At 55.0% G+C, this 23399-nt stretch overlaps 2 protein-coding genes across 5 annotated transcripts; both read left to right on the top strand.

Moving 5' to 3' along the window:
- Window positions 1-567: 567 nt before the first annotated feature.
- SLC25A1 (solute carrier family 25 member 1) lies at window positions 568-19965 on the top strand. Of its 4 annotated transcripts, XM_041489159.1 has the most exons (10): window positions 568-4148; window positions 4323-4434; window positions 16130-16237; window positions 16349-16448; window positions 16673-16811; window positions 17294-17378; window positions 17538-17642; window positions 18026-18141; window positions 18459-18532; window positions 18628-19965. In XM_041489159.1, the coding sequence occupies exons 2-10, from the start codon at window positions 4407-4409 to the stop codon at window positions 18740-18742; spliced, it is 870 nt and encodes a 289-aa protein (XP_041345093.1). In that variant the 5' UTR covers window positions 568-4148; window positions 4323-4406; the 3' UTR covers window positions 18743-19965. The 4 variants fall into 4 exon arrangements, with proteins under 4 accessions (XP_041345093.1, XP_041345092.1, XP_041345091.1 ...); XM_041489158.1 differs by having other exon boundaries at window positions 568-4434; XM_041489157.1 differs by lacking the exons at window positions 568-4148; window positions 4323-4434 and adding an exon at window positions 6108-6271 and having other exon boundaries at window positions 18628-19964.
- Window positions 19966-20000: 35 nt separating this feature from the next.
- On the top strand, window positions 20001-23354 carry LOC121365156 (somatomedin-B and thrombospondin type-1 domain-containing protein-like). The gene is made up of 5 exons (XM_041489131.1): window positions 20001-20571; window positions 21308-21490; window positions 21534-21678; window positions 22072-22251; window positions 22617-23354. Exons 1-5 carry the CDS (start codon window positions 20001-20003, stop codon window positions 22720-22722), a joined length of 1185 nt encoding a protein of 394 aa, XP_041345065.1. The 3' UTR covers window positions 22723-23354.
- The last annotated feature ends 45 nt before the right edge of the window (window positions 23355-23399 follow it).

Genomic DNA, 23399 nt, shown 5'->3' with positions numbered 1-23399 from the left:
TGTGGAGTGAGGTGCTGCAATGAGAGAGTGAGTCTTCTCTGCTGAGATTCATCTGCATAGCAGTGGTTTTTGTAAGCTGTACCCTTTCATACAGTCCCACTTTGAACAGGGCAAAACACCTTTTAATGCAAACCAGTGGAGATTGTCAGGGTTGTGGAATCAGTAACAGCAGACTGCTTTGGCACAATTTTAATTGTGTGTGTTTAATTTTAATTGAGTGTATTGTCTCCTTGGTCACCACACCATGACAGCACTGGCAAGGGATGCAGCCCTCCTTCCTGATAGATGCCAGAATACCCCAAGTGTTGCTGTAATGTGCTAACCTCAACTTTGTACTGATCAGCACTCACAGCTCAGCTTGAAATGCTGAGCAGCTAATGAGTTCAGGCAAATCTCCGCTCTGTCCAGACTTACTCATTGCAGGAATTAGCCAGGTAGCTTGCCATTTTCCAGGAAAATAGTACTTGTATTTTGTAACCAGTTCCTTTTCAGTTGAAATAAATTGGGGTAAGTCAGCTGGAACTGAAGACCAGCTCTAGGATTAATATGACTTTCCAACCTGTCAACTTAAAAATGGGTTCTTACTTTATAGCAGCAAGTGCAAGCCAATGGTGGAACACAGTGAAGTGCTAGATCAAATACTGGAACAGCTCCTGACTAAGAGAATTGAGGTAGCCTGGGGATCCTTAATAGCCTCAGTCTAGAAATCTAATTACAGGAGTGACTGAGCTCTCAAGGAAAGCAAAGCTGCCAGCTCTGATCAACAGTCTTGCTTTAGTTACTCTCTTGGTATTTAAGCTCTTGCTAAGTAAAATGGCTTTTATAAATTTTGTGATCTTGCATTCAAAACAGACTCCCTGCCAATACAGTGCAGCTGTATCTAAAATGTGGAACAAAGCCTTGTATACCAAGGTACTTCACTGCTTCTCTGAAAGTGAAGTCATTCACAGCAGGAAATAACTCCTCTTTTAGGGGTTAGGTGAAGGATTTACTTCATTTCATGAATTTGTGATGTCCAAGTTTTTGAAAACTTGGATAAGCTTGTTTTGCTGAGAATCTGCTTTAAAGCTAAGCTTCTTGCTAATTCCCACCCCAGTGACAGAGGGCTGGTGCTGTCCTGTAGAATGATCTGCTCATGCAGAACTTGCTGCAGCCTGCAGCATCTGGAGACCAACTTCCAGGCTTACGTCAGAGGGTAACTTGCTTGAGACCACATACAGGCTTTTGCTGCCTCGTGCTTTCACTGTGAGAAACAGAGTATGGATCTCCTTCTGTGTAATGGCTCGTGGTATTTGTCAGACCTTAGGGGAATCTTCCCTGGTCTGTCAGACTTTGGGCATATACAGATCTGGCATCAGAAGAGACAAGCAATTCACAAGAGGAGTTCAGGAGGAATGCGTTGCTGGGGTAAGTCCTGTTTCTTATTTCATGTAATGGTGTGGTATTTTACAAGACTTATTTCCCTTCCCCCCTTTTTAGGACTCTATACTTAAATGGTAGGATAGCAGAAGGAAATTATCTGGAGTAACTTAGCTCCTTAAAAAATAAAAATTCTAGGCAGATGAAGTCTGTTGAAGTTTGTGCAAATAATAGGCATGATACAGTAAAGACAGTAGTAACTGCAGGGTCAAAAACCTAATTCTGATTTAATAGTCTTTTAGCAGATGCAGTGCTGAGAGCTGGCACTTCCAGCACAACAAGATCCTTAATTGGGCTGTGGGAAACAAGGAACAACTTTTTTTTTTTTCCCCTTTAGCAAATCTAGCAGCAGTTACTCAAAATCCAAGAAATTTCCTTGATTTATTGAACTCTAAAACTGATAAACAAACCTCAGATGCCTACTCAAATGAGTGTGAGTAACTTTAGTACTTTGGCAAAGCTAACTGTCAACTGCTTGTAATTAATGCTTATGCTTGGATGTGTGATATCCTAATTGGCAGGCTAGGACTTGGCCTCTGAGAAATTCTTAGTGTGACTGAATCAGCATGACAGCTTTTCAATCTGCTGAAAAAAAATGAGGCCAGAACTCTTGCAAATCTTGGGACAGGTACCCACTGTATGTTCCAGGTTCTCATAACAAGCAGTTTATCAAGTGTATGCATTACCTTACGACAGTGTTATTTCTCATCTGTAAAGCTTCTTGCAGTCTTTCTGGGTCCCTTCTGTTCTGCTGTAAACGGTTTGGCTTTGCACTTGGTTCTAAGCTGACGGTATTTCCTTTTTTGCTTTACAGAGTACCCCAAGGCTGCTTCAATCTCATTTGTTTCCACATAAGGACATACAGCTGGAAAATGCTTGACAATACCAGAGTGCTCTGTGACGGTGGTGTGTACTTAGGTTGTGGTTTGCCAAGTGAATGAGCCTTGCTATAGCAACCTGCAGGTGCACCAGTCCAGTTTAATGGATCTGGAGCCATTATTGTGCACCATCTACTTCAGCAGGTGTCCAACCTCCAGAGAGTTTGTCACTAGTCTAGCTTTCTCATTTTTCAATACTGTGCATTTTCTGTGGGCACCTTTCCAAAGGTACAGACAGATCCTGACTCATGTTTTACCAATACAACACTGCAAAATTCTTAGCGTAGGTGTGTGGTTCAGTTTGTCTGGAGCCTTTGCAATCCTTCAAAAAGGCAACAGCATGCATCTGTTTTCTTCCAAGCTAATATAAAATTGACAGGTTTTAAGCTTAAGATGAATTTGAAATACAATCAGTGAAGTCCTGTCTTTTATGTGTCAGAATTTAAAAGTCCTGAGTCAGGTTCTGAGCTTACTCAGTTATGCATTTCCTGCGTGGTTCAATGACTCAAGATTTTTTTTTTGTCTGTTGTTTTTAATCAAGATTGTAAAATTTGTTTGCCTAAAAATCTCCATTTTTCCTTTCCCCCCAGTGGTTATGAAAGGAAGGAATTACAAAGTCTTCTGGTATGTTGTTTTCCACAGTAGTAAGTTCTCCAATATTATGCAGAGCACAAATTCCCCAAGCACTGGTTACCCAGATGGGGAGCTAGGAGTGAGTTTGGGTGGGAAACGGTGCTTAATAAATCTTTGAATTGCTCTCCTTTTGTAAGGTACTTTTTTTTTTTTCCACTTAGGGGGTGGGGAAATGGCCTCATCAACTGCTAATAGAGTTTGTCGACTGGAGTTGCTTTGTTGAGTAATACATCCTGCTGTGAGGGATTCACGACCGTGGCAGGGCAGCAGAATGATAATCAGTACATGCTGTACATGGCTTTACTCTCTTCTGAGATGAGTCAGGCCCACGCAGATGTGAACATAACAGGGACTTCTGTGGTGCTTATGAGAGGCTCAGTCCTGGTAATCTCAGTGAATAATCTTGTGTAGCAACAGGAGCTCTTTCTGCATGTGTGCTCAAGTGGGAATCGTGTTCCTTGTTTGGAATAGCATCATCTTGCTTATAATCACAGTAGCTCCTGCAGCACACACTTCAAAGCTGGGGAAATGTTGACTCAAATCTGCAGTATTTTCATTTCTTGAAGCCAGTTATATGCAGGATCTGTTTTGCATAAAGGAATTGTTTTGTCTCGATAGGGAACCTGAGAGAAAATGAGTTTTTTTATTTTATCATAAGACCACAAGTGATAGGGATTAATAATGCATGGAAAGGTTTGTAGTAGTTGATGAGTTGTAACAATTGTGATAATACATCTGTTAATTCAGTGAAATGAAGAGGTTCTTTGATCCCAGAATATATAATAGGAAATTATGTGCCCCATACTGACCACTCATGGTCTCTGAAACCATGGTGTGCTATCTAATGCCAATTAAATAAAAGTAATAATAAATAATTTTAGGGAGGGGCAAGGGAGGAATAAGTTGGAACTAAGAGTTGTCCTGTAAGCATGTGCTTCTGAGGATCCAGAAAACTCTGTCTGCAATTGCTGCTTGTGTTTGAAAAAATAAATTGTGAAAGTTGCATTCATTTTCAGTAGCTCTTTTCAATTCTCATTGTTAGGGCCTGGAGAGGTGCCATGAGACACACAGGCTGCAGTAGCACCTGACTACGTATTTCACAATTCTTGTGTCTTTGTATGCCAGCAGAAACAAGCACCAGCCACCAGCAAGGGAAATGAGTTCAGATTGTCACAGGGTTGTTTCCATGAAAATTCCTGAAGCAAGAGCAGTAACATGGTGGGTTTGATATTGCTCTTCTATGCTTTGACCATGCATTTCTTTGGAGATGCTCTTGACTATGTGAGCCTGGTCAAGTATTTATTTTCACATAACTAATGGGATTTAAAACATCCTCTTGCAGCCCCTGGTATTTCAGGGATTGTTTATCTTGTTTCACTGTTTCTCCTTCAGGCTTTCTGCTGACAAGTGGTGTTAGCAGCTTCTTGGAGGTCAGGTCCTTGCAGGAGATGGCTTGCAATCTGCATGTGATTAAATATGAATAATCCTTTCCCTGTTCAGCAAGGTAAGCACTGCTGAGAATCCCATTGAGTCTGATTTGAATTAAGCATGTGGTGTGGTATTTTCTTGGACAGGATGAGGTTGTGCACAGGCCTTGGTGATTGGGGAATCTGTAAGAGCCAGTGTTTGTTGTGAAGGTAATCATGGCCTCACAGCACAGGGTGTACGTGTCTGCAGGCAGATGTGAAAGCCACGATGATTTGATGAAAAGGTATGAGGAGTTACAGAGGTTAATCAGAAATCCAAATGCATTTGTTTGTTTGCTGTGTTTGAAAGAATTTATCTTATCTTTACCATTCTAATAATGCTAATCTGGACATGAGCAGCATTTGTGACCAGGACTATGACTGTTTCTTCCTTCCCTTCACATGTTAATTCCTCTCCCTCCTTTACTGCCCTGTCTTAAAGGAGGGGGGCCTTAGACTTGGCATGAGACCACTCTATGCCTATTTTAACTCTGTTGTGAAACCACATACAGTTCTGATCTCACCTGGGGGTGAGTTTTGCAATGCAAGTATGTTTGCTTTTAACCCTGTCAGAATAAAGATGCTTCAGTTTCCCAAAGAGTTCTGCTGGTGGTTCAGCCACGAGGCCAGGGCTGTGTAGCTGCAGAGTGAGCTCTTGGATGGGGCTGGCAGCTGCCAGATTGCTGAGTCTCGTTAAGCAAAAACCATGTCACAAAGCACACAGAGAGCAAGTCTGGACAGGAGCATGTTTTATGCATAGCTGGAGGTGACTCCTTGCACAAAATATTCGTTCTTTTGAGTAATGTGGCTGCTCCAGATGTAAGAGGGAGCACAGTTCTGGAGTACAGCTCCAGTGGTCCCTGGTTTCTGCGAAATCCTGGATGGAAATGAAAACAGTGTTGGTTTCTTTCCCTGCATCCTGTAAATACAGCTTTTGGACATAAACTAAAGGAGTGCATCTTCCTCTGTCTGTAGATAGAGCAAAAAAAAAAAAAAATTCTAGTGCAATCTGTACAGCCCAGTCATTGAGGAGCAATAGATAATACACCCATCTCGCCCCCCCCCCAAAAAAAAAAAAACCAAAACAAACAAAAAAAACCCCAAAAAACAACAACAACAAAAAAAAAACCCCCAAAAAAAAAAAAATACCCCAAAGCACCAACCCACCTCGGCTCAGCCCGGAGTGTCATGCACTCACAGCAGCCTTTTAATTTGAGAATGTTTTTGTTTCTCTTCCGCCTGCGCTGGGCGTTCACATGCGCTTCCTACCCCGGGAGTTCCTGGTCAGAAAGGATTCAAGCCAAGGGCCCGAGATGAGCAAACCCTCCCCCTTCCCTCCCCTCGGACGGTCGTCTCCGCGCAGGAGCGCACTCTTGTGAATCCTCGCTGACCGAGGGCTTTGGGGTGGTTCAGAGCTAGTCCTGGCCTAAGCGTGCCCGGAGGTGCGGATGCTGCTCAGGAGAGGGGGCACTGCTGCCCACGACCCTCCTGCCGGGCCGGCATCTCTCCGTACCCACGCGGAGGCTTTTCCCGTGGATTCCTGAGAGCGGGCTGAGCAGCCCCCATTCCCGGAGCACCGAAGGCCGGGCGGGGTCACGCCGCTGCTCTGCTGCCGTTCAGCCCCTGCCCCGCTCCCCCCAGAGCCGCTCCCCACGTCCCCACGGGCCGCCCCCGCCCCGCCCCACGAGGATGTGACGCCGCCGGGGCCGCCCCTCGCGGGCGCGGCTCTGAAATAGGGCTCGGCCGCCGCCGCCGGGCAGCCGGAGCCGCGGAGCAGCGCGGCCATGCCCGCCCCCGCCGCGCCCCGCAGCCTGGCCGCCGCCGCCCCCGCCGGCAAGGCCAAGCTCACGCATCCCGGCAAGGCCATCCTCGCAGGTAAGGGGCTCCCGGGGCTCTCCTGGGGACGGGGCTCGCCCCGCCGCTGCCAGCGTGGGCATCTGGCTGGGCGGAGGCTGCCGGGCCCGCCCCGGGGCGGTGGCGCTCCCGCAGGTGCTGCTCCATCCCGGGACTGCCGCCTCTCCCGCTGCCCGCGGAAGGCGACCTCGCTGCACCGGGGTTTCCCTTCAGCCACAGCCAAAGAGCTCCCGCAGCTGCATCCCGAGCCTGGACGCTGGCTGCGAGCTCCTGCTATCCGCGGAGACCCCTGGCAGCGTCTTGCCAGGCTGTTTCTGCACCGGTGGTCCAGCCGGGAAGGTGCTGGTGGGCTCGGACATGACGCGCGGCGAGCGGCACTCGGGGGTCCAGCGGTGTTCAGCAGGAGGGAGCGGAACTGATGGGAGAGGCTGGTGGCAGCAAGGGCCCCACATGCTCCCCCGAGGGTGTTGAGGGAAGAAGCAGCAGCAGTCGGTTGTCCCTACCCTAGCTGTGTCCCACAGGCTGCGCTGATACAGCTCCTCCAAAGGCTGCTTGGTCCCTCCTTTGTGCCTGAGCATCAGTGTCTTGGATCAGGGCGTGTTTTCCCGTCCAGTTCTGACCACTTCCATGGGATCAAAAGAGTAACTGCACCGAGTGCAGCAGTAGCTGCAGAGTTAACGCTCTGCCTCCTGCTTGTGGCTGTTTCGAGCTCTGAGCTGAATGGAGTCCAAGACAGTCGCAGGCTTGTTAGACTCCTTTGTAGCTGTTCATTAGCTCCCTGGTTTCTCCTGCCAGTCGCAGGACAATTCCCAGAGTGGAGATTAGCGTCTTTGTTTTGAAATGAGCCATCGCAGCCTCGACATGATTGGCATGTTTAGAGCTTTTGTGTTTTCCAGCCAATTCCCCCTCCTACGATTGTGCCTTTGTTTGTCTGTCCAACTCCCTGCTCCCCTCCAAGGGCAGAGCTCCAGCCTCCAGTAGCGGGACCGGGGAGCAGCGGGGCTGTGCCCGCACGGGGAGCTCTGCCCACCGGCCCTGCCCCCGCCCCGGCCTCCCTCGCAGCGCCGGGAGAACTGTCGGAAGTGGATGCGACCGCTGGAGCGTGCAGAGGGTGCCGAAGCCTCCCAGTGTCACGTCTCCGGGAAGGGACTTTGCCATCACTCGGCTGCCTGGCCAAAGGGCTGGGGCACAAGGAGGAGGCAGCCTCCAACGAGAGGGTGACTTTTCACTCAAGTGAGCCCTTCGGTGAGACCGGGTTCCTCCAGAGCTCTGTGCCCCTCTCTGCTGCCCCATATCAAAATGGGTTGGTTTTTTCATGCCGCTTGACTTAAGGTGTTTTAAATAGGATTTAGTCCAATTTTAGGATGGAAAGGACAGGATGTTTCCTTCTTGTCCACCCTTTCCAGTCTTTCCCAACTTGCTGTCCATGTGCAATGAAAGCCTCAGGTTGTCACTGCCTGGACCAGCGTACCAGGATACTTTCATAGATCTTGTGTAGATCTGTGATCAGGGTCATCAGCTTACCAGAATCAGCCTCCTGCAAGAGAGGTTGCAGCAGACTTGCAGAGGTAGAAGAAGAACCCAATTGAGATGCTGGTCTTCTCCTCACAGGCTGTAATCAGAGTAATTGGTTAATGGGCAGAAGTCCAGCCGAGCCTCTGTGGCATCTAATTGTATTAAAGAACCACAGAAATGGGAGAAAGCTGCTGTTAACTCCCTGTGCTCTGGTCTGCTCAGCCCTCCAGCCCCTTGCCGGGGGATGCAGTGCTGTTTGTGGCTGTCTCTGCTGACTTTAAGGGATTTGCTGATGCTCTCAAGAGTTTCTCATCTGACATCTGTCTGCACAACAGGGATGTGTGCTCCATGTTCTGGTGAGCTGGAGGTGTTAAGATGGAACATTCCTGCTGTGCTTCATCAGCCTGTGCTGGTGGAGTTAAATAAGCCATCATCCCTCCCTGGGTGCATATCTGCTCCCAGACCCTTTGTGTAATTGGGATCCTCTGCCAGGGAGGCACAGCTCCCTCGGCTGTCCAGACCTCAACAGGCTGGGGTTGGCTCTTTTCTGAAGAGATGCAAGTAAAGCTCTGTCTGCCAAGAGCTCTTCTTCAATTTTCGCAACAGACAAAACGCAAGGTTAAAAATTAATTTGCTAATGGGCCCTCCTTTGTCCAAGCAGCTGCTGTGTGCCAAGGCAGCACTTCACCTTGCAGTGACAATGCTGCTGGTGCTGCTGTGGCCACGTGTGGCCTGAGCACATGAAGGCAGCTCGGCCTCTTCTGCTGGATAACAACCTGTTAGCAGGTGGGCCAGGAGCCCAGCCCTGTCTCTGGCCTCCCACAGCCAGCCTTCCTGTTTTGTGCTGTGGTTTCCAAACAGCCCACCAGACTCCTGTCCCTCCCTCCAGCATCCTGAAGGGCTGGGTGCTGCTGGTCTACTGTGCTCCCAATGCAGGGCCATACTTGAAATAAAGGCAGTTAAGTGGTGAGACAGGCATGCTGGTGGCAGTCATCAGTCACCTCTGAGAATCCTGAGAGTGCTCCTTCACTGGGTTTTTGGATGCCACGTTGGCAGCTCGTTTTGGTGCTGTTGGGTCAGCTCAAGTCAGCCTGCAGTGTGGGCTATTTCCAGCCCAGCACAAATGGTCTTTGCCATTTGCAGGCAAAGCCTCCCACCCTTGCCCTCCTCTTGAGAACTTTGCTCGTGATTATCAGTGCTCATTTGATGAAAGGCCCTGCCTGCCCTCGCCAGAGTTAAGTACAGCCTTACTCTGTTTCTAGCCAGCTTTGAAGCCTGGGGTCTGCTCCCTCCCACGGAGAAGCTCCAAGCTGCCTTGCTCTCTGCATGGTATCTCTGCTCACCCGGGGGCCGTTGCACAGTTGCTGTTTCTACCTACACCTAATCCTGCCTGGCCAGGGGGCAGGATGCCTGGATGTTATCCTACACAGTGCTGGATTTGGAAAGAGCTCACGGGGGTTGTGGCTGCTACCCTGGTGTTGAGTACCACTGGCAAATAACAGTGATGTGCACCAGGGTCCTAGGGGGAGCATGGGCTGGGGAGGGGGACTGCAGGGAGAGGGTAGGGCATGAAGCAGGGTTCAGCTAGGGAGCCCAGGCTCCTGAACAAAGCAGTAATTGGAGCTTCACTTTCCTCTTCTTTGTTAATCCTTGATATTATCTTTCTTAGGGAATGCTGTACCTGCAGAGGAAACGCGTCAGGGACTGGGTGTGAAAGCTGAGACTTGCCTTTTGCAGAGCAGGTCTCCTTTCCCAAAAGTCCCAAGTCCATCTGGATTTCCAGGGCCGTTGCTCTCCGGAGAGGGTGTGAGTGAGGGAGGTTGTGCTGCTGTGAATGGCTGTGGTCCAGCACACTCCCTGGTTTTGAGATAATTGCCTGGTGCTCACAGCAGAGTAGGGGATGTTTCTCCCTTCATGCTGAGCCGAGTGGAGGCCAAGTGCAACCAGGGGGAAAGATTGGAGAGTGTGGAGGAAGCCAGTCCTGCCAGGTCTGCTGGCCCTCAGTACATCACTCCTGCCTGTGTCTTCTCCCTGCAGGTGCCTCCTGTGGCTATCATCTCTTTGGGGAGTGGGCACAAGGACCATGCTTGTGAGTCCCTAGGGTCTTGAGTGAGTCCCTGGCTGCCTGGGAACCCTCATGGGCTGCAGTGGAAACCTATAAGAGCCCCAAGGCTCCTGGTGGGACAAGGATGTCAGCCCCAGGGCTGGGAAAACGTATTGGGGTGTCCCTTCGGTCTGAATGGATTCTGTATGAGCTGGGGTTAACCCTGGGCTCTGAAGTGTGAGTTTCTAAGATTTTCACATGCCTGATGTTCTGCTTGACATTCTGCAGGCAACCATTTTTTCTGGGTTGATGTAAATGATCGGAAGGAGTCGTCCGTCTTCCCGAGACGATGAGCACCATGAGCTGACAGCTTGGGGATGTTGCAGCGTCTCTCAGCTCTGATGGTGCTGTGTGGTGCATGTCAATGCAGCCTCCCTGCTCCTGCTTGTGCCCTGAGGTCTCAGGTCATCTCTTGACAGCAGGGATTGGTTTTTTTGGCCACCTCTTCTCCCTCTGTGCTCCATTGCTTTGTACAGCAGTCACTCCCCTGTGTTGGGGGCTAGGAGATCAGAGCCTGTCCCCAGGGAAGTCTCGGTCCTGGCAGTGGCTCCTTCATCCAGCTGTGCTGTGGGAGTCATCCAACAGACCTGAGCTCCAACATCAGCTCCCTGTTGCATGTCATAAGAGAGTTTTTGACACTTTGAAGGTTGGTGTCTGAAGTTGAGTGGTGGGATGGCCAGGAGGCAGCTCATGGTGACAAAACTGGGGCCTTGAGGTGTGCAGGGCAATGAGGAAAAGGTGACTTGAGCAGGACAAAGAACCTGGCAGTCCCCGAAGGTGGAATCAGCATCAAAGGCAGAGGCTGCTGTGACTGCGAGCGTGGGGAAATGGCTTCTGCCATCATACTCGCAGCTGAGAAGTTTAAATTGTTATAATGATTAATGGTCATATTGAGAAGTAAATGCAAAGAGGTGATGAATGAGCGAGTTGTGAAAGGACAGCCTGTTCAAACAGAACAGTTCCAGTAAGATTCAGGGCAAATGGTTTCATCCCATCCGTAGCGTTATCTGCAGCACTGTTTGCACGGGGCTGTTTACCCACAGTGGCACAGGGTACAGAGGGGCACCTCTCATGTTTGCCATCCTGTTTCATTGGGGGTTCAGACTGTCACCAGCCTGCCTGTAGCACGCTCCCATGACCAAAACAGCTGTGAATGTCTGCTTACTGCTGGGCATGCTGAACCCCTGTGCTCCCCACTGGTCTTGCCCCTGTCAGATGGGAGGGAGACCTGAGCCTCAGCATGGGGACAGACACTCTCTGAGGCTGCTGACCTGTTGCAGGACATGTTTTTTCTCTTTTAACCAAAGCACTTGTAAACTTCTGGCAGTCTGGTTTGGGGAAGCAGCCTTTTCCATCTCAGCACTGAGTCAGACTTTTGGTGGCGGAGCTGCCCCCGTGGTGGTTTTCCACAAGGATGTGGCTGTGGATGGGTGGTGAAGGACTGTCCGTGGCTGGAGGAGGTGCCCGGGTGAGGACAGCAGTGCTGGAGCTCTGCCAAGAGACAGCTGTCCTGGAGAGCTGCAACCCCAGCCAGGCTCCTGCCTGCTCCTGAGCCCCCAGTTTCACAAGATGGCCCGAGCTGGGAAGTGCCGGGAGGGTGGAGCTGTTAAACCCGTTTCACCGCTGCAGGCAGGCAGGGCAGGATTGCTCCATGGCAGTGGATGGGTGAAGAGCAGCCTGGATGGCTTCCGGGGGGGTTGGCCCCTCGGTGAGGGGAGCAGGCGGCAGTCTGGCTGGTTCGTAGCAGCCTGATGGTCTTTGGTTCTTGGGTTTTTTTCTTCCTTGTTTCCCCAGCTCCAAAAGCGGTGTTGGCTAATTAAAAGGACACCAAGTCCCCTTGTGAGAGTGCTGCATACTGTAAGCACAGCATCCAGGAGCTGGGCTGGATTGCACCCTGTGCCCGTAGTGTGCAGTCCGTGTCACCCATGTCACCCACTCAGCTGACCCTATCCAGCTGCACCTTCTGCACGTGGGCTGGGAGCACCCAAAATGGGGAACCTGGAGCTCAGCCTGCACTGAGAGCCTGTTTGTGCCTTCCCACCATCCTCAGCCACCTGGCTGACAGAATGGAGAAGCTCCAGGCATGGGCCCTGCGAGAGCTCTGCTGCTTTGCTTCCAGACCCTTAGGAATAGTTTCCTCTGGCCTGAAAGGATCCTAACGAATCTGAAGTTAAAAGGTGCTTTTTATATGGAAATCAGTTGCTGGTATGTCAGCATGCGAAATTATTCTTAAAATGGAGAGAGTGAAATTGCTCCCTAGGTGCTCACTTCTCATCAGAGCTGCACAGACACCTGCTGCTCCATCACTCTGCAGGAGCAGGATGCTTTTGCAGGCAGAGCCACTTGCAGGAGTGGCAGAGGGGCCAGTGCCACCCCTGCCCCTCTGTGTCTCCCAGACAGGGCAGTGGGTGTTCACTGGGGCACTTGCCTCTGGGTAGGAGTTTGCAGAGGGTGACACTGCCAGTCCTGGCTGTGCAGCCTTGGTTTGTGTCAGTCCTGGGGCTCTGCTTGTCTTCCCCATCGCAGCTGCATCCTCCCACCTTCCGTGCTGCCCTGGGTCTGGAGCTGGGGTCCCTGGGTCGGGGTGGCCAGTGGTGTTCCAGAAGCTGCTCATGGACAGTATGTGGAGCTGAACCTGCGTGTGCTGATGCCATCACGTGTTGTGTGAGCATTGCAGGGGCAGCACCCTCCCACTGTCCCCAAAAAACCCTCTTTTCCCTTCTGCCGGCTCTCCCCAGCCATGCCCAAGGGCTGCAGGCGTGTCCTCAAAGGACGGCCTCTTTGGGCCTCTCTGCTGGGGAAAACTAAACTTTTTCTAGGAAAACTATGCCAGGGTATTTTTCCCTTCTCTCCCTTCCCACTGAGCCTGCAATGTCAGGATAGCTGGCAGCTGAAGCACTTGCAGGCTTGCTGCAGGCAGGGAGCCATTCCTGGTGCTGGGAGTGGGATCCCCCTGCCGGGGGCACCTTCCCTGGGGCCGGGCAGAGCGACCTTCCCTGAAGGACATTCCCTGTCCTCTGGCTCCGCTGCATCCAGCGAGCAGCCAGAGCCTTGGCCCGGCATCCCAGCTGCCCCGCTGCTCTTTCACCTCCTGAGTGCTGCTGTTCCTGCTGACTACGCTGTGTTGCAAGAGCTGGAGCTGCTGTGTAAAGTCCGGGTAAACAGGTTGCAAATTCCCTGCAGCCCTGGAGAGGAAGGGGATTGGACAAAGCTGCTGCTCTTGAGCAGTGGGGTGATTTATTTGCATAGAATGAGGCTTCTGCTGGGGTAAAACTGTGTGGGGAGAGGAGATGACAGCAGAGCAGGACCTCTGGTCTTGCTTCCAGGGGGCTGCAGGGCAGGTGGCCTGTGCCACCCTGTCTCTCTGTGGGCAAAAGAAAATGGATTAAAATTGCCACAAGGCATGGAGTGTGTCCAGAGTGCCTGCTCTCTGTGCACCTTCCCATGGGATTTTAGGTCAGAACAACACTGGGGAACAGGGAGGGGACCTGGCAGCATGGGTGCCCTGTTCCTTCATCCTTGGCTAGGGCACCCTCATTGCCCCAGAGACTGCCAGTTCCCAGGAACAACATGCTGTTCCTTTGCTGGGCTCTGGTGGATGGCTTTGCCCTTGGGATGCTGAGCAGAGCCTCTGCCTCCCCTGCACGCAAGTGTGACCACTGAGGCTGTGAGCAGGTTGCAGGAGGTGCAGCACCTCTCCCTGTAGCATTTGGTGTGGCTGCCATGAGCTGAGGTGCTGGTTGCCCCTGGACTGCTGCTTGTCCTGGGTGCTCCCCTCCTGTCTGGCTTCTGGGTGTGCTGGGGGAGGAGCTGGTGCTGGGGGACTGAGAGAGAACAAATATTTATGGTGCTTAAAACATCCAGCACTTCAATTCTGCAGTGTGGGAGGGAGGAAAGTGGCCTTGGCAGCACTCGGGGTGTGCGTGTGGCTGTGGTGGCACAAGGCTGGTGGCACGGTGGTGTGTGGCAGTGCGGAGCGGTGCCAGCTGGTGCTCAGCTTTTTGGGGACTGTTGCACCCGACTGGAGAACATTGCTCCTCATCGAGCTGCTCTCTGGGGCCTGCCAGCTGCTCCTGCAGGAGCTGTTTGTCTTTGCAGGAGAAATGAGCGTTCGGCCACCCCCCTGCCACGGGACCAGCAGTGTCTGCCACTCTGACGGACACGCCAAGGGCAGGAGAGGGTTGAGGGGGCAGCAGGGGTGTGCTGGGGACCCTGGGGATGGTGGCTGTCCTCCTGTGATGCCCCAGGGGAGCTGCTGGCTGGCTGCAGTGCCGTGAGCTGGCCCTGTGTTTCCTGCCATGCCCCCAGAGCAGCGGGAGCCGCGGAGGCGTCAGGGCTGGCAGTGGTCACCCAGCACCGCCTCCTGAGAAGCGCCTGCCTGGGCTGGGCTGGGCTGGGCAGCTCCAGCCCCCCTGGGAACACAGTGGGAAACAAGGAGCCTTTGTTTGCTGTGGCAGAGCTGGGCTGGCCTCATGCCCTTGTCCCCACGGGGCCGGGATGCTGCCCAGCTGGGCTGGCGTGTCCTGCCTTGGGTACTCATTGCCACGGTGTCCCCGTCTCTGCCGTGCCTGTGGGAGGAGTGGGATGCTCTGTGAGCACGAAGCTGAGCTTTGCATTGCCCCAGCTGTTTTGAGGCTGGCCTGGCTTCTTGGCTCCCTGGGTAAGAGGTGCAGCCTGGTGCTTTTTGTGCCTGGGAGGAAAAACAAGCATAAGGCTGTTTTAAGATGGGTTCTGCTCCGCTGCTGGAAGGAATGTGGGGAGGCTGCTTTTCCCTTCCCTCTAGAAGGACTGGGCTGAGAGGAGGCAGCAGTGCTCCTGGGGATGCCAGTTGCCAGTGGCACTGACAGGGGGAAGCTGGCAACACCAGAGAGATCTCTTGCATATGTGGGGGCCATGCAGAAGAAATACGACTTTGTGAGAAAGTCTGCTGGTCCAAGGAGCAGGTGCTGCCTGCTGTTGTCACAGGGAGCAGCCATGGGCTGTGGTGGCCCCTATCAGCATCCCTTCATGGGGGTACTTTGGGGGTGCTGATAAGCAGAACTGTGCCACGTGGCACCAGCCTTTGCTTCACTGCAGAGCAGGATAACAACCACTGCACCCAGTCCCAGCCTCTCCTACAGAGGCAATGTGTTCCCTGCTGGGGTGTCCCCTGGGCTGTGGGGCTCAAGCCTGGCAGTGGGGGCCACAGCCCTGCTGAGTCACACCAAGGCCATGGCCAGACTGGAGGAACCACTGGAGGCTGTATAGGAGACAGGGAGCTGGCAGCCCCTCTGACCACACGCTGTGCCCCAGCCTGTGGGCTGGAGCATGATTCACCTTCCCTGGGCAAAGAGCAGGGAGATCCTCAGGCTGCTCAGGGTGGTGTTGACCCCAGTGGCAGCACCCTGTGCCCTGTCCTGGGTAGAGCAGGGTTGGCCCTGTGAGACCTGAGGGAGCTCAGCCCTGTGCTTCCTCCCGGTGTCCTGTGAGACCTGAGAGAGCTCAGGGTTGGCCCTGTGAGACCTGAGGGAGCTCAGCCCTGTGCCTCTTCCCAGTGCCGCCGGCACCCAGGGCTCCTGCTGCTCGGCGGGACCTGGCCACACTTTGATGCTGTGTGATCCATCGTGGCTGGATGGGCTGAGCCCAGCTCCCCCAGCACAGCTAGGTCCAGCTGCAAAGGCTCCATCCCTTTTGAGGGGAGCCCCAGAGCTGAGAGCCAGCATCCCTTGCTGCCCAGGCCATCAGGAAAGGCTGCAGCCAGTGTAATCAGTGCCCAGCAGCCGCCTCTGCAGGAGCCCAGGGCAGCCAGACAGGCTTGATGATAATTGTGCTTCCTGCCAGCACAGCCAGGTCTGCAGATGGGCTCCTGCTGGTGTGGGGAGTGGTGTGGGCAGCACCACAGTGTTTGTACATCCCAGTGCTGGCAGCTCACCTGGAGGTGCGAGGCTCTGGAGAGGGAGAGGTGTCTTTGAGGGGTAACACACCAAATAGGCAGCCATGGGTGCAGTGTTTTGCCCTGTTTTCCCACCCCTTTGCCCAGTCTCCTCAACAGCTCTTGCCATGGCAGGGCAGTGATGCCCATTCAAAGAACCAGGTTGGCACAGGGCCGGGCCCTGGCACGGAGTCCTCAGGGTTTTGGTGAGGACAGGGATATCATGTCCCAGCCCAGACCTGGCTGCCAGAGGTCCCAGGCTCAGCCATCATGGACCTGGGACCAGCCATGTGGCAGTGAACGGGCACAATGCTGCTCCTGCTACAGTGTCCCTTCCTCTCCCGTGCAGGTGGCCTGGCTGGAGGGATCGAGATCTGCATCACATTCCCCACCGAGTATGTGAAGACGCAGCTGCAGCTGGACGAGAAGGCAAACCCTCCCCGCTACAAGGGCATTGGTGAGCAGCCCCTCTCTGGGTTTGGGGCTGCTGGGGAGCCTGGCTGGTGCTGGGGGGGTTTGGCAGGGCGGTGGTGGGTGGTGACAGCGGCCCCGCTGTGCTCTGCCGCAGGGGACTGTGTGAAGCAGACTGTCCGTGACCATGGCATCCGGGGGCTGTACCGGGGGCTCAGCTCGCTGTTGTATGGCTCCATCCCCAAGGCTGCTGTCAGGTATGTGCCCCCGTGGCAAGGGGTGAGTGGGGAGGACCCCCAACAGCAGCAAACAAGGGGGTGGCTTTGCCCTTGGTGTCTCTGTTGGTGTTTTACCAAAGCCATGTGGTCTCCCAGGCACGGAGGGTCCTCTCACAGGGTGTGCAGCTGCTCCTGGACCCAGAGCAGGGGGATGCAGACCCCTGTCCGGGTGCCTGGGGATTGGCACGGTGGCTCCTTTGCAGGTTTGGGATGTTTGAGTTCCTCAGCAACCAGATGAGAGACGAGCAGGGGCGGCTGGACAGCACGCGGGGCCTCATCTGCGGGCTGGGGGCTGGCGTGGCTGAGGCTGTGGCCGTGGTCTGCCCCATGGAGACTGTGAAGGTGGGTGGGTGTGGCTGCCACTGTCCCCTGCCTTGGCACCCCTTGCTGGGCTGGGAGGGGGAAAAACCCAGGGATGCCCAACTTTTGGGAACCTGAGGGCTGCATGCATTTGCCCAAGAGAGTTTTGTAGGGGTGGATCTGATGCTGGAAAGCCCTGTGGAGGTAAAGTCAGGTGGCCCTGGCCCCTTCCCCACTCCAGGGAGGAGCCCCACACCCAGGAGCCATCTTGTCACCCACCCATTTTATGAGTGTAAGGCCCACATGGCTGCTTGCAGCAGCAGTTTCCCACGTTTGCCTCTGCAAAATGCACTGCTGGCCATGGGCACAGGCTTCCCCCGTGATCTCTCCCAGAGCTGCCTGGCTGCGTGGGTTGGCTCTGGTCTTGGGACTGTACCTGGAACAAGGCAGGAGGTGGCCGCCAGTCCTTGGGGCCATCACATCTGCATTACCTCAGCCAGGACAAGCACATCATCTCCTTGTAGGTGAAGTTTATCCATGACCAGACCTCTCCCAACCCCAAATACCGTGGTTTCTTCCATGGCGTCCGGGAGATCGTTCGGGAACAGGGTGAGTCCCAGGAAAGTGGCACCCTGACTCCCTGAGTACTGCCATGCTATGGGGACAGGGTGGGAGGTGGTGGATGGGCACAGGCTGGAACAGGTGGCCTGGGGAGATTTTTCTCTGCCACTTGAGGCTGGTCTCCCCTCCAACACCCTCTTCTTGCAGGACTGAAGGGGACCTACCAGGGCTTAACTGCAACCGTCCTGAAGCAAGGATCAAACCAGGCCATCCGCTTCTTCGTCATGACCTCCCTCAGGAACTGGTACAAAGGTATGGTGCCCTTGGCCCCCAGGCTACCCTGGCTGTTCCTCTGGCTCCCTGGCCACCCTTGGGAGCTGGGATGGTTTTTCCTTCCACACACCCCCTGTTTCTCATGGTTCAGTCACTTGGAATGCAGGAAAATAAATACTGGGATGGGGTGGCACCAGCTTGTGGGGCTGATGGGTCCTAGTGCTGGAGTATCACTTTCACACCCACCCTGAACCCCACAGTGTGGTGTGGGCTCTGTGGGGAAGGTGCTCCTGAACAGTGCCCAGCTCAGCACTGCCTCCTGACTACAAGCAGCCAGACCTGGGGCCTTCCTTGCAGGCTCCTTCAGGAATGTATGTGGGAATCCCACCACCACTCCGCCCTGACCCTCTCTTCCTTCCCAGGGGACAATCCCAACAAGGTCATGAACCCCTTCGTAACAGGGGTGTTTGGAGCCCTTGCTGGAGCTGCGAGTGTCTTCGGCAACACCCCCTTGGATGTGGTGAAGACGAGGATGCAGGTACAGTGCCAGGGCCTGGTGTGGGACTGCTCTGCCTGCAGCAGGCCGGGGGCACCCACTGCCTGGGAGCTGTTTGCTGCAGTCCCTGGGGCAGGCACACAATGCCGGCAAGGTTTGGTTTGGGAGATGTCTGGGATTGCTCCTGAGCCATGGGGAGTGTTTGCATGGAGGTGGGGACATCCCTGTGGGGTGTGATGTCCTGCAGCAGTGGAGAGAGATCAGTTCCTCATGGCACACCCTGGGCTCTCTGCTTTGCCCCCGAAATCCCCCAGATGCAGATGTCTCTGGCCTCTGATCCTGGCTCTCCCTTCCCACAGGGGCTGGAAGCGCACAAGTACAAGAACACCTGGGACTGTGCCTACCAGATCATGAAACACGAAGGGCCCCTGGCGTAAGCTCTGCAGTGGGGGTGGCTGGTGGGGAGATGGGCAGGGAAGGGGCTGTGAGGGGACCCAGCCCCACGGTCCCCCTCTCTATTCCTGGCAGGTTTTACAAGGGTACAGTGCCTCGCTTGGGCCGTGTGTGTCTTGACGTGGCCATCGTCTTCATCATCTACGATGAGGTGGTCAAATTCCTCAACAAGGTGTGGAAAACGGACTGAGGGGCCGGGCCAGGCAGCCCCCGCCTCCTGTGCCCCACAGGGCTTCAGCTGGAGAACAGAGACCAAACCCACACCCACCTGCGGCACTGCTGGGGCCAGGTCTGCCCTGCACACCCCAAACCTGGCCACCTTTATCTTTAGGAGCAGGCTCTGGAGCAGGTTAAATTACTAGTTGTGTGCTGAAAGGAGCAGGGAGGGAGCTGCATCCCACCATCCCTACCCCCAGCATCCCGGTCATGCCCACCCCAGTCTCCTGGTGACACTTTCCCCCAGCCCCACATCAGCTATGTGTACTGGTTAACCAGGCTGAGATGTCCCTTGGACGGTGGCCTTGGGGCTCCCAGCAGCCAGGAGCTCCTGACTGCCTCAGGAGCAGCTCTTTTGGGGGTGCTGAAAGCCCCCTCGAGCCATGTGGGTGCAATGCCAAACTGTGCATCACAAGCTGACAGTGGGGCTGATACCACGGCAGGGTCACAGCAGCTCTTGGAGGGGGCCCAGCAGCCCTGCACCCCCTGGGATGGGAGAGCAGTGACCCCCTGGTGTGACCCCAAGCTCCCTCCTCCCTCCCTGGCAGCTCCAAGACCACCGGCGTGCAACATCCCATCCCATCCCATCCCGGGGATCCTGCTCAGCCCCGGGCTGCTGAGCAGCAGTTGCCCAAAATTGCACATACAGCCAGGCCTTTAGTTCTGCTCACTGTGGGCTGGGGTTGGGGTGAGCCGGGTGCCCCTCACCTGCCGTTTACAGCCGAGTCGTGCGTGCGAGCCAGGCCGAGGAGGTGCAGCCCCAGGCTGCAGGCTTGGCCCCTCGGCCAGGGGTGCAAACCCCTTTCTTCTGCCACATTCCCCGCATCTGCCCTCCCGCCGCGTTCCTGTGGTGCCGTAGGTGATCCCGTAGCTTTTGGAGCTTTAGAGCTTCATGCTGACTCACTAACACCCATGGCCGTGGGGCTGGAGCCCTGCCCTGCCCGTGCCAGGCTGGCCCCACTATATTTGTGCCAAATTTCTCCCTGAGGGAGCTGGGGGTGCAAGAGCCAGGGCTCAACCCATCCCTCCTCCCTCTTGTAGCCAGCGATGAGCTCAGCCTTAACACTGGAGGGTGAAGGAGGAAAGCCTGGGCACGGTTTACCTGTGGCTTTTGGCTCTGTAGCCAGTGAGGGTTGCATTAGTTTTTTTTTTATTGTTATTCTGTTTTACATTCGCAATCTGAATAAAATCAGTCTGGCTTTAGCGGCTGCGTTGGCGTCCAGCTGTGCTGAATGGGCAGTGAGTGGCTCCTGCCCTGTGGGTGGGGGACGGGGCTCCCCATCATGCCAAGATGGTGCTCCTGGGGGAGCATCTGCTCCAACCCAGCAGTGCCCAATCACAGATGCTCCCAGGCAGGGTTGTGTTGTCTCGTGCACGGTGCTTTATTAATAACCCTGGTTAATTGTATGAAGTCCTTGCCCTGCCGTGGAGCCGAGGGGCGGTGGAGCAGAAGGGAACGGGCTTTGTCCCCCCGCCCAGCCCGGGGGCGGTGCGGCACGGCCGGAGCTCCCACCCGCACAGCCCTCGCTGCTCATCGGTGTCCGCTGGAGCGGGGCACAGCCGTCATCCCGCGGGGCTCGCAGGCTCCCGGGGCCATGCGGGGCCCGCTGCTCTGGGCGGGCTGGCTGCTGGCCACGGGCTGCCTGCTAGGAGCCGCGGGCAGCTGCCGGCACCGCTGCTGCCCCGGCAGGAACAACGCCTGCTGGGCCCCCGGCGCCCGCCGGGCCCGCTGCTACTGCGACTCGTACTGCCAGCGGACGGGAGACTGCTGCCAGGACTACCTGGCCGCGTGCCGCCGTGCCGGTGAGTGCCGGAGGGGATGGCGCTGGCCGGACCGCGGCTGGGGACACCGGCCTGTGCTGCTGTGCTCGGTGCGAGTGTTTGCTGTTACCTGTTAGCCCCGTACTCTGAGTGATAACAGGTGTGTCTGTGGATGCTGGCTGGGCTGGATTTGTAACAATGTCCCAGCTGTTCCCTTTTTTCCACGCTGAATGTCTCTGGCTGGCCCCAGTGCAGTGAGAGAGCTCGAAGGGGTGGTCTTTGGTCTGCAGCTGATGGTAGCGCTGTCACTGCAAGCCTGAGAGGTCAGTGTGGGACCCAGCGGGACAAGCCCCGGTGTCACCTCTGCTACTATCACGGGCAGTGCCTTGCACAGGGACAGGGGGAGCAGGGGCTGTACTGAGGGTGCCAAACAGGGCTCATGGGCTTGGGGAGTGCAGAACCAGCCTGCCCTGGGGACCCAAATCAGGGTAGGCAGGCGCTGGCCGTGGCCCCCTGGACAATTGCAGCAGTCAGCCCTTCCTAATCTCCGGGGGGATTAGCAGGGTCCCAGCTCAGCGCGATGCACACAGGGATAAAGTCCTGCGGAAGCAGCTGACAAAGCCCCTGCACTGGCAGGGGTCAGGGGAGAGGGGCTGTTGGGGTCACTCTGGCCTTCCTCCCCTCTCCCCATCCCCTGTGCTGCATCTCCCCTGCTCTGCCCTTTCCATTGTTCATGACACTGAAACACTTTCTTTCCCCTCTCCTCCATCCCTGGCAGCGGTGGGCTGTGCTGTGGGGCCCTGGGGGCCGTGGAGCGGGTGCAGCTCCCCGTGCGGGGTTGGCAGCAGGGCCCGCAGCCGCCAGGTCACCGTGCCGCCCCGGCACGGCGGGGATCCCTGTCCCGACCTCAAGCAGCGCCGCGGCTGCCTGGGGCAGCACCCGACCTGCGGCACGGCCAAAGGTAACCGGGCTGCCTGCTGCCCTCCTGCGTGCTCGTCCCCGTGTGCTGCCGTCCCGGGGTGTCTTTAATCATCCCCTGCCCCTCACAGCTGCTCTTCTGCCAGAGGTAGCCAAGATACTCCCCAGCTCCTTCAGCCAGGACTTCAGAGATCCCTGGCGAAGAGCGGGGCTGCCACTGCCGGAGGAGCCCTCTGGGTATGTGTGGAGTCGGGGCCCCTCTGTAACCCCCGTCCCCAAAGCCGGGACCCCTCCTGCCCTCGCTGCAGTGATGGCATCTTTGCACCCCCAGACCCAGGGCCTTTCTGCTTCCCCCACAATTACTTTTCTCCCTGCCCCAAACCATGGCCCCGTTGCACCCCCATACAAAACCGTGGCCCTCTGCATGCCCCACAGAACCACCATCCTTCCTGCCCTCCAAACTAGGATCCCTCTGCACCCCACGGAGCCATTGCCCTTCTCACTTCCCCCACCCAGGCCCCTCTGCCACTCCCCAAACCCATATCCCCTTTATACCCCAATCCACCAACAAACCACCACAACCTCTGCCCTACCTTCCGACCATCATTTTCCCTCTTTTCTCCTCCCATGTTCCCCCCTCCCCAGCTCCTGCGGCTATTTCCGCCTGGCGCAGGTGGGACCCCCGTGCCGCGGGCGCGCCTGGAGCCGCCGGCTGCAGCGGGACAAGCAGGTGTGCGTGCAGTGCTGGGGGAATCCGTCCCACCGCCGTCCCCACTGCACTGGACACGGCCTGCAAGGAGCCAGGTGGGTGCTGATCTGTGCCATCCGCACCGTGGGATCTCTCCTAAGGAACATCTCTCCCTGTCTCTGACATTCGCCTTTTATATTCTAATTATATTTGTATACAAAGCTGTAATTATGTTAAAATATGCCACAATGTTATAGTATGCCATAATATTATTAAATGAATCAATAATATGTCCTATAAGCAGAGATTATAATATAAACATATTTAAATAGGATAGAATATCTCTGTTGGAAGGGACAATGATCATCTAGTCTGCCATTATTATATATATAATATAAATGCATATATAAAATTATATTTGATTTTTTAAAATTGTATATATTAATGGTGCATGCTAGTTCTCACTGATTTTCCTTTCTAGGACATTTTGGGTGGCAGCTTCTGTGGTGGGGTGCCAGGGCTCATGGGTGCAGGAAGGCCTGCAGGAGGGCTGTGTCTGCTCCCCACCAGCTCTCATCTTCGTGTAGGATGCCCCTGGGAAGGTGAGCTGAGCCTCCCCATGGCACCACTCCTTGCTGGGGAGGTAAGGAATTAAATTAAAATGTGCTCTCTTTCATAATTTCACCTTCCTGCAGGTTTGCTGTTCACCCTTGGTGCCTGCTCCCTGTTTTCCATTAAATATTTTGCTGAAGAATGGAGAAACCCTTCTTATAAAAACTAAAAATAAGGGAATTGCTGAAGTGTGGTGATTAATGGCAGAAGAACAGCATGATGAGGTTAAGGCTGGGTGACATGATGTGATGATGTTATGCTCAGCCATGACATCATACTTTCAAAGAGCTGCAACTGGCAAGAAACGTGAGGATGGAGGCAGCATCCCTCCCCTCTGAGCTCACTCACTGCAGTAGCAGGTGAGCCGTGCAGGCAGTTCAGCCCTGCTTTGCAGAGAGGAACTAAAGACACCCAAAGTCTGCGCACAGGCGATGGTGCCAGCGCCCAGTTCCAGCCGTGGGGCTCAGCAGCTCCCACTGGAAGGAGTGAGGCTGGGCTGGGTGCTGCTGCTGCCCTTCCCCAGTCCTTGCCCAGCATTGCATGAGCTTGCTGGTGGGGTCCCTGCTCTAGCTGTGGGTGGTGCTACCACAGCACATGCCGTGCCAGGGCTGGATCTTGCTCCACTGTAGGCAGGGGCTGTTGTCTGTTTGCT

This window comes from Pyrgilauda ruficollis, unplaced genomic scaffold, assembly GCF_017590135.1.
Source record: "Pyrgilauda ruficollis isolate IOZ18807 unplaced genomic scaffold, ASM1759013v1 scaffold9, whole genome shotgun sequence".
In the NCBI taxonomy this organism is placed as follows: domain Eukaryota; kingdom Metazoa; phylum Chordata; class Aves; order Passeriformes; family Passeridae; genus Pyrgilauda; species Pyrgilauda ruficollis.
The sequence above is the reverse complement of the archived record's forward strand: the minus strand, read 5'-3'. Positions and strand labels throughout refer to the sequence as shown.